The 10,502-nt window shown below is 41.6% G+C and overlaps 1 protein-coding gene across 1 annotated transcript; it reads right to left on the reverse strand.

The window, feature by feature from the left end:
- Positions 1 to 284: 284 nt before the first annotated feature.
- On the reverse strand, positions 285 to 1,528 carry Ccdc54 (coiled-coil domain containing 54). The gene has a single exon (XM_021185328.2). It carries the CDS (start codon positions 1,319 to 1,321, stop codon positions 332 to 334), a length of 990 nt encoding a protein of 329 aa, XP_021040987.1. The 5' UTR covers positions 1,322 to 1,528; the 3' UTR covers positions 285 to 331.
- Positions 1,529 to 10,502: the final 8,974 nt, after the last annotated feature.

Genomic DNA, 10,502 nt, shown 5'->3' on the forward strand with positions numbered 1-10,502 from the left:
TGTTCGAATTTTTGTGTCTCATATCACAGATTTATCTGCCAGGGCCACTAGAACTGATGTGGAAGCTGACAAATATCCCCATTTGCATTGACCCTTTCATTCTTGGTTCTGATTATTTACGAAAGCACACACAGGTTAAGTCTTCGTGAACTGCTTGGGAGTTGGTTCAACGAGATGACCGATACAACTCAGTGTTGGATTGTGGGACCTTTGTGGGCAGTGGGCATACACACAGACAGCAAGCTAGAGTTCACAGACAGAAGAGACACACATGACTACTCGAAGCAAACGGGCTACATTTATTTTGCCTCAAGCCAAGCAGGAAATAACTCTAAAGTCGAGTTATTTCCTCTTTTGAGGAACCGAAAAGGCAATAAACATAGTGGAAAAGAGAGAGACAGATTGTGGCCAACCTCCCAATGGCTCCGGTGAAGGCGTAGTCTCTCTGGGGTATGATTTGTGGTTCCTCAGGAAGGATGGTGGACCTAGACAGAAGCCACTGCATGAATTCCTCTAACTTGGTGGCACTGAGGAAAAATCTCCAATTTCCTCCATGAACAAAAGTGAGCTTGATCCATGTACTGAAGTCAGGGTAAATATAAATATTTGACCTTACCTTTTTGCAACCCACTGATGCATTTCGGAGGCTATTATTTTTCTTCAGAGTTATATTCTGAGGTGACATTGTATTTTTCTTAAGCTCACCAGTGGGCTCTGGGTAACTGGGCACTCTCTCTGGCTCTGCTGAAGAGATGACAGTGTCTGGAGAGGTGGCTGTGCCCTTTGGGGTTTCAGTTTGTAGGAGTTTATGGAGGAGCTGTACAAATTCTTTACCCCTTTGTCCTTCCAAGACCTCTAGACAATGAATGCTGGAGTAAGAATTCTGGCTTTCCAGCTCCGTCACCTTCTTCTTTAGAGTGTTGATATCTTCTTTCATGGAGAGCATGTCTTTGGTGGTTGCAGTCTGTCTGTCTTCACTAATGTTTATTCTGGCTTCCAGGGCTTCCATCTGATTCTGATAATGGTTGATCTTTTCCTGAATATTTGATATTGCACTGACAATGTTCGTCATTTGGTTGAGGAGTTCCGTTTGTCCCGTCTTAATGTCTTGGAGCATTGCTGGTAGATTCATTTCTTCATTCAAACTGAGAGTATCTCCGTCGCAACCGTAAGAAGCCCTTGTTGGGTAGCTAGTTGAATATGAGTGGTGGGTCTTACATTTCTGGTAAACATTTTTAAGAGATCTTCTGATCTTGTGGAGGTTTGCAGTCCACACCTGGCCAGCGGCAGCTCTTACTCTTCTGGTGTGAAATCTGTACATGTTTTTCACTGAGACATAAGACCCAAAGTGCTGAGACACATGACATCGGAAGAAGCGATTTTTGTGAGGTTACGGCTTTTCTCTTCCTATGTACTGGAGTTCTTTCCTGGTCACATCATTGAATACCTGTGGAGAACATCAAAGGCAGCGTCAGGCAGGTTAGGTGGCTTACTTCTTCCAAGCAGCCTAACTTCAGAGCTTTGTGTATTAACTGTCTACTGCATGTGATCATTCCTGTGGTCTTCATCTGATTGTGATGTCACAATGGCCACTGGCCTAGATCATTTCTGCTCTCAAGTTTCACCAACTGCCACACTTTGAGAACTGTTGCCTCTGATGGTAAAAGTGTTCTTGGAAATATAAATCCTTTGGATACTAAATAATATTTTGTCCATATGATGCATTGAGGTAAAATTTTTATTCTTTGAACACTTAAGCCCGAACACTTCAAAATCAAAATGAATACTACTGGATACCTATATGTCTCTCTGGAAGCAACCCTTTCTAAGAATTAAAAAAAAAAAATGAATGTCATTTACAACCTGCTACTAAGTCACTATTTCTCCCATTTGTGCCAAATTGCATGGCCCGTCTTGGCATAGGCTTTGGTATAAACTCTGAACTTAGCCAAAAGTGATTTAAAAATTTTGGCTCACTGACAGTACCCAGGGTTTTGCATCACTATGCCTCTGAATTGCTGCCTGGCTCTTTCTAAAATGGCTAGCTATCTCTCCAGACTCTTGCTGGGAAAGAGAATGTTCTCCAGCAAACAGGCTACACTGGGATGGGGCTTGAGGCCTGAATGACTAGGGTCAGCATGGTCCTGTTTACCTTGGCCAAAGCCGTTCTTTCCATCAGCTCCCACAATACCAGTGCTTAGGCCCTGTGAAGATTTTCTAGGGCCAATACAAGCATCTGAGACCAGCGAGCAAATACAAACAAACGATGGGCTCAGCATACTAAATGAGAGCTGTAAGACTGACACGATAAATGTTCAATTAGGTATCTTAGAGTTATAATATATCACCTTCATTAATTGTCAAGTTTAATTTCATTGATATTGTATACATTCAGAGGAGGAGGTTTATAGATGATATTCTAGCTTATTTTAGGGATTTTCAAATTAGAGTCGTTGCTTGTAGCAACCGTTCCATCCAGGCTAAAACCAGCTCACTTAACATCACCGAGACACAGTGTATGTGTTATTTTTTCTCTCACACAAAAAATACCAGCCAGGCAGTGGTGGCACACACCTTTAATGCCAGCACTTGGGAGGCAGAGGCAGGCGAATTTCTGAGTTTGAGGCCAGCCTGGTCTATAGAATGAGTTCAGGACAGCCAGGGCTACACAGAGAAACCCTGTCTCAAAAACAAAAAACAAAAAACAAAAAACAAAAAACAAAAAACAAAAAACAACAACAAAAAACAAAAAACAAAAAACAAAAAAACAAAAAAACAAAAACAAAAAACCAAAAACCAAAAACCAAAACCAAAACCAAACCAAAACAAAACGAAAAGAAACAAAAGACAGATAAAGGAGACTTGCAGTGGGATTCTTTTGGCTCTGAGTTTGAGGGTCAGGTCACCATGGTGAGGAAGGCATGGCCTTGTTGAAAAGCATGAGGCAGTTAGTTGGTCACACTGCATCTACACTCAGAAAGCAGAGAGAGAGATAAACACAGCGCATAGCTTGTCTTCTGCTTTGTATCCAAGACAGAGCTGTACTCCCAAGAGATGGTCCCGACCCACATTTAAGTGGTCCTTCCCACTTTTATCATCCGAATCTAGAAACTTCCAGACATACCTAAAGGTTTGTGTTCTAGGTGATTCTAGATCCTATCAGGTTGACAAGATCAACCATACCATGTGGTTACAAATTCTACCCATTTATGTGATGTTCAAAGAAGTTAGGCTACTTCCCTATGGTGATACAGCTAAAAAAATAGGTAGCCAAAGGCTTCACATCTTTGTATCCTGGTTCTAGAGGCTATGCATTTGATCTCTACTGCCACACCATGACAAAGATGTATGCATTTATCATAATTCAGGAGAAAATAGACATCTCTTCTTCAATTACACTAAAAAGTACTTAGCAATATGAGAATCCAGAAGCTTCACCTAGATACTTTATTTAGTAAAGATGTTTGAAGTAGAAATTTGGAAAGATTTTAGAAGCTGGATTAGTTCTAACTCCTATGTTAAAGTGAGCTACATAAATGGTAGAATCTTGGGAAGGTATCCAATTTTTAACAACAATAAAAAAAGAATCGTGGATTCTGATTACTTTTTGAGATATTTAACTTAGCGGGTTTCATCCAAACATGTCTATCTGATGTTGACACATACCAGTGCTACTGAAGGGAGCAAGATTTGGGACTCGTTAGGCACTGAATGGACATCCCGGGAAGTCCTGCCGATGCTGATTTGGTGACGTGGGACAAGTCCTTGGGAAACGGGAAACCAGATGACTTCCTTTCTTAGAGTTCATGCCAGGGATACACGGGCAGCTCAGAACGAAGCAGCTTGAGGTTAGGGGGAGGCCTTCTGAGGAAGACTACACAGGAAGAGGCCGGTTTTCCCAGGAATGGTGTGGTTTCCCCAGGAATCTAATTTGGAGCCAGAACAGTTGGAATTCAAAACTGTCCCATCGCTCACCATGCTCATAGACACATGACTGCCTTCCTCCTAAGTGTGTACTGGTGATGATAACTGTCTTTGTATTATAGATTTGGACATTCAAGTGCTCAGTGGAAGGGTGACCTTTTCCCCTTCCCTCTTTGACATTTCACTTTCCTTACTCCAAATGGAAGAAGAAAATGGTCAAGAGTTTGCAGCTTTGGCTGAGGTAATTCGCTCAGTTTTGTCTTTGTTTCTCTCAATCAGTATGATCAAGATAGAGAGTGGGTGCCCTCATCCCACATGGCAAGTGGATGGAATGCTTTTGTCTAAGAAGGACCTCAGCAGGCAGACAAACCAGCAGCCTGTTTCCTTACACGCAGCACTGCTCACTCAGGCAGATGGAATGAGATAACCTCTAGAGAGGAGTTTCTAATAATAAATAATATTTATTCCCAGACACCGATGTATTTGGGTATAATGGTTATAACTTTATTACGACAGAGTCAAGACTGTCTGTATAAAATATATTCACCCTACCTAACCTTCCTTTTCCTGTGTGCACATGTGAGAAGGACTAGGATAGTTAAAGGCTTTTATTAGCAACTGTACATGACTGGGAGAGTTTATGATACACCTATCGTAATCATGGTCATAGTGGTTACAAATAGAAAAATTTATTGGGTCTTTTATTTTGCCTATGAAATTATGTGGCCAGATTTACAAGAGCTCACTCCTTCCACCAGGAATTTCTTTCAAATGATCAGAGTAGCTAACCCTAGAGAATCTGAATATTAATCAAGGAGCTTAAAGCTGATGTTTACTCAAACCAAGTATTGATGAATAGTCTGAAGGTGAAATCATCTTCCACTTCTTTTTTTCCATTTTAGCTTTGAAAAATATAGAGACTGGGGAAAAAAATCAGATATACCACACTCACTAAAATTAGGGAAGGAGGGGCAGGCAGAGATGTAATGTTTGTAAAGCAGCAGATTGATGCACAGTCCATCGAGGGAACTGCTGGGACCCAGCAACACAGGTAAAACAACCTGGGCACAGTGACACTCGGGGAAATAAATGTCACTGACGGTACCAGTGAAACTGTATGAATCCAGAGGCTGAAACAGTATGGCAAACACATTTAGCAAAGAGTTAGAAGAGTAACTGCCCTTTATGTGATACTTGAGAATGGGAGTTGCTCCGTGGCGGCACACTTGCTTGGCAAATACTGTGTTGCTAGTACAGTCTCAACTACAGGTGTATGTAGGGACACACACACACACACACACACACACACACACACATGATAATGCTACTTTACTTTCTCACTGCTACTAAAATTGTGTGGGCTGTTTCTGGATTGCTCTACTATTTATTGCCCTGGCAAACTGGTGCTCATCCTTCATGAGTCATCCATTCCTCCAAAATGTTTTCCTTTCCTTCCCAGTCAGCTCCTCTCATTGTCTTCCTAGTGCTCCTAACTGGCTGAGTATCTACCTGTCACTGATTCACATATTAGATTGTCATTGCTGGGCAGCTCCATCAACAATTAATCAGTGAACTCCCTAATAGACATAGTCAACTCAACCATGCTTTCTTCTCACAAACAACAAGATATGGTTTCCGCTTGTAGTGATTTGAATATGAAGTCCCATCCCCTACAAAAAGACTCATATGTTAAAGGCTTCATTGCTATGTGACAGAATTATGGAACACGATAGGATTATGAGAGACTCTGACCTAATCAATGGATTAAACCATGAATAACTGATTTTATGCTGTTATCTTAAATTATTCATTTTCGTGTGCACATGCTTTCAGAGTCCATGTGTACCATGTGCATATGAGAGCCATGGGAGGCCAGGAGAGGATATTGGTTCTGCTGCAACCGGAGTTACAGAAGGTTGTGAGACACCTTGTGGTTGCTGGGAACCCAATCTGGAACCTATGTAAGGACAGCCGGTGGTCCCAGCTGCTGAGCCATCTCTATAGGCTCCATCAATAGATGCATAATCAAATGGATTATTAGGTGGTGGTAGAAACTGTGGAAGGCAGGGGCTGACTGGAGGCATAATCCGATTTGAGGTCTCTTCATTTGTTTGTCTTTCAGCTCTTTTAATGCACGAGGTGAGCAGCCACTTCCAGCATACATTGCCATGCTATTCTGCTTGATCACAGGTTCAAATCAATGGATCCAGCTGACCTTTTGTGTTGAAATCTCTGAAACCATGAGTCCAGATAAGTCTTTTCTCCCTGAAGTTGTATATTCCGGGTATTTAGTCACAGTGATGCAAAGCTGTTTATATAGTACTTAAAAGTCCTTATCCAATGAATCAGTGAACAAATGAATTAGTGAATTAATGAATGAATGAATATACCTGTGGATGATTATCAAGGAATCCATTGAGTTTCTCCTCGGCCAGTTTCTATGGACTGTAGGACACACACTGCTGGCCCTATAGAAGGAATAACTTTTCGCAATCCCTCCAATGTCATTTAACGATTTCAGCACAGGGATTCATTAATTGCTTCCCCAAAGGCCAGAAGCAGTTAAATGGCAGAAGGGGTGAATGGAGACGAGGGAGAGATGGTAATTATGTGTCTGGAAACAGATATGGCATAGGTAAAAGGGAGAGCCAGTAATGATGGTAACAGCTCTGAGGTTAATGACACAGACTCTGGAGGTGTCTAAGCTATGTAGTATACTTTCCCTGTGCAGCATATTAAGGCCTCCAGAGTAACAAAGGCCACCAGTGGATTCTCCCTGCCCCTGTAGGGTTGCCAGGGGAATTTGTCCTCCGTTTAGGAACTCAAGCACTTGTCTCTTTATATGCCATCTTGTATTATGAACTCCACAATTTAAAAGGAGCCCTCCCTACCTTATCTAAACACACCGGTGGCTCACCCTTCAGCTCCAGAACTCCGGGGCCTGTGAGTATTTTATGTCATCTCTCTCTCTCCCCTGCCGCCTTTCTCCCATTCTTCTGTTATGGTTGGTTTTCCCTGTCGATATATTATATGAGGTTGCCTGGTTTCTGTAATGCTCAACTTCATCTCTTGGTTTCCCTTTTCAAATATTACCTTTACACCTCTGCTCGAGTTATCTGATGATTGACACTCCTCTTGCAGTGCTCGCTCTCTAGGTCCTGATGTGCAGGATTGATGTAGTCATAAAAATAAATGGCTGGAAAGGGGGCGAGAAAGCGAGAGAGCTGTGCTTTGCTTAATCACTCACCCTGCCCACAGTGGGGCCAGTGAGGAAGCACAGTGCACCCATCGAGCCAAACACTTGGTTTCCCCTGCTTTTAATCATTTAGCAGGCTTTTTTTCTTTTTTGAAACATTATTTGATGAATACAGCACAGTGTCACCTTTCTGACTCATTTCTTGATTGCACTGCATAAAAAAAGGAAGAGAGCCACAGAACAAGTAGTAATCACACAGGAGACTGTAAGCAGATCCAGAAATCATGCAGTAGAACTAGCACCATGTTCTGTTTCTGAAGCTTTCTTTGATCCTCAGACGTTAGAACAATTTCCCTTCTTTGCTTAAAGCTACCTGCCTTCTTTCCAGTTCTTAATTATAAATAGTGCGGACCTCATTATATGAGCATGTTAATATGATATCTTTTCCTAATCTCTTAGAGAAACTGATGGGTTTTTCTGTATCATATTTGATAGTGTGTCAGACTACAAAACCCAGGCTAGCTTCTTTTATATTCTAGAATTTGAAAGATCATTATGTGAATTGTGGTGGGCTTTTTTTCTTGATAGTTCCCACTCTGAAAAATAGCTATTATTGTGGCATTTTATTTCCAGGGGAATTGGCACCAGTGTCTCTGTGAAGTAAACAAGTGTTTATCCCTAGACCCTCATTTTTATTCTTCTCGTCATACTTTGTCCTGGGCATATTATTTTCCACTCTATTTCATCCCTACCATGAGCAGCACTAAAGCACAGGCAGATACTGATGGGGCTCATAATTAACTTTAAAACGTCTAATACATCTAACTTATAAATTCACACCTTGCCTCTTACTTAAGAACCCCAAGCTGGCCTCACGTTCTGTTTCTGTAGTGTTTTTCTTCAATAGCTTGATATTCGAATCATTTCCTTCCTTTGTTTAAAGCTACCTGCATTCTTGCTCCTGTATGGGTTTAGATTACAAAGAGCTATTTAACTTCCAAGCGGTATTCTTTCTCCTTACTCTGATTACATACAAAATAAGTAGCACCCAATGGCAATAATAAAATGAAGCTTATTTCTCTCCCCATCTCCCTTAATTTCCAACCTAGGAGTTTTACCACTGAGATCCAAGAAAAGTATTTATTCACTGTTTTAAATATTTATTATGATCTCCCTCCTTGAAAATGTATACTGCCACTGCAGATGTTTCTAGTATGTCAAAAGCCAACTAGAATACAAAAAAAAAAAAAAAAAGGATTTATAGATGCCTAATTATAAGATTGAGATTTTTCTTTTTTTTTTTAGGGGGGTCCATTTCTTTCTGGAAATTTGAATTGTTTACCGATGGTTTTTGAAGTATTTTTGGTATCAAATGACAGAAATGTAGATCAACAAGGCTGTTCTATTAAGCATATATTTTAATAATTTGGGCATTGTCAGTCATGGTTCTTTCTACACTGTAACTGTTATACCACTTAAACATAATTCATTCTAGTGAACTTTCCAGGTGTCTCTTTCATGATATGTAGTGAAATCACTGCAATCTTGCTGAAACTGATGGTCATGTTATATCCTAGAATGAATAAGCTGTCATTGGAGTTTATGATTTGCCTAGTTAGGACTTCCATTGTTGTGAAGAGACATCATAGCCAAGGAAACTCTTACAAAGACTAGCATTTTATGGGGGCTCGCTTACAGGAAGAGACCAGATTTGTTTCACACCGAGGGGTGGGGAAAGAGCAGGTAACTTAAGCATTTAAGACCAAAGCCCACCTCCACAATGATGAACTTCCTGTAACAAGGCCACGCCTCTTCCAAGAAGACCACACCTCCTGATAGTGCCACTTTCTATGGACCAAGCAGTCAAATCCATGAGTCTATAGGGGTGTGGGTGGGGCAAACTTATTCAAACCACTACATCCATTTTTATAGCAATTTTTAATAAAAGCATGCTGCTGGGGGTAGGGGCTGGGGAGAAGGCTCAGTAGGTCAGAGTACTTGCGATTCAAGCATGAAGACCTGAGTTCAGCATATGCTCAAAAAGCATGACATGGCCACCCACAATGTTTAGCGCTGAGCAGGGTGGCAGAGAACAGGAGACAAGACAGGAGGATGATTGGGGCTTACTGGCTTCCCGCTTGGCCAAAACAATGTTGACCTGTAGTCTCACGGCGTCTCTCTGTCATGGACATAAAACCGAGTGCCACCACCGCCCGGTGCTAAGTTGTTTTTAACTTTGCCTTTTCTTCTGTGCTCTTTCAGCCTCACTGTTATTATCAGACACAGCATCTGTTACCTTCCCTCATCATTCTTGGGGTCTGCTCCTTCCAACCTTCACAAGTAACCTCTCCAAATGCTGAGTCACCTCCGTGGGCTAGTGAGTCAGCCAGCCATGGCTTGTCTTCCTTCTGAGATGTCAATAGAACCATTGGCTATTAATATAGTTAATCCTGACTCACTGTTGAGTTGTTCCTTTGTCTCTCTGCACATTATTTATATCCACATGTTTGCTTATTTTACATGCATAATATGAGTGGTTGGGAGACGTTTCCTTTTTAAAATCTTAGTTTTACCCACAGTAGGACTATGTTTTTTCATTTCTTATATCCTACTGATTGCTGGGAATAAGATGATGGGGTAGTGAAGTGCCTGAGATGAAATGCAGAGACTAGAAGGGAGAGAGAGAGAAAAAGGAGGGGGAGGGGAGAGGGGGGAGAAGGGGGAGGGGGAAAGGGAGGGGAAAGGGAAGGGAGAGGGTGTTTCAGAATGAGATAATGGCATGGTGATATCACCTTTCTAGATTCTGTGTTTTCAAAAGGCATGACAAGAATCAACAGCAGTAATCTCTATCTTCTCCGAGGAGGCTCATCCTCCCTTTGTTATGGAGTTTGGGACTGGGAGCTGGGCCTCTATACCACTTATCTTTTGTACTCTCCCTGCCCTGGAATCCTCCTGCCAGCCTGTGCACATTTTCCTCCAGGAATAGGATGAATTCTGTGCCTCCAGGAAGGTGTGGCACATGGCAGAAGTGTGGGAATTCAATTTTGAGATAGGGTAGTGGAAAGATTATGGCTGCCACACATGTAGGGCACATCCATCCTATGAATGACATTTTGATCTCTCATCTGCTATGTGTTTTTCCCCCGTTATTTCAATGATAGAAAATAGGTATTGAGTATCTCATATGCCCAACAGCACAGGCTGGTTGGCAGTCATTATAAGCTTGAGTAGTATTTCGTGGCTTTGGAGTTTGGAGAAAACCCAAGTACAGCCTAGTTAGTGTGAATTATGTTTAGAGAAGTCTAATGTTATAGCAGCAATAAAGGCCTATTAGGGGAAAACAATTTTATTGCTTTTGGGTCAAGAGAATGGAATCTCTGGC

This window comes from Mus caroli, unplaced genomic scaffold, assembly GCF_978045245.1.
Source record: "Mus caroli unplaced genomic scaffold, Mus_caroli_1 scaffold_17, whole genome shotgun sequence".
NCBI lineage: Eukaryota > Metazoa > Chordata > Mammalia > Rodentia > Muridae > Mus > Mus caroli.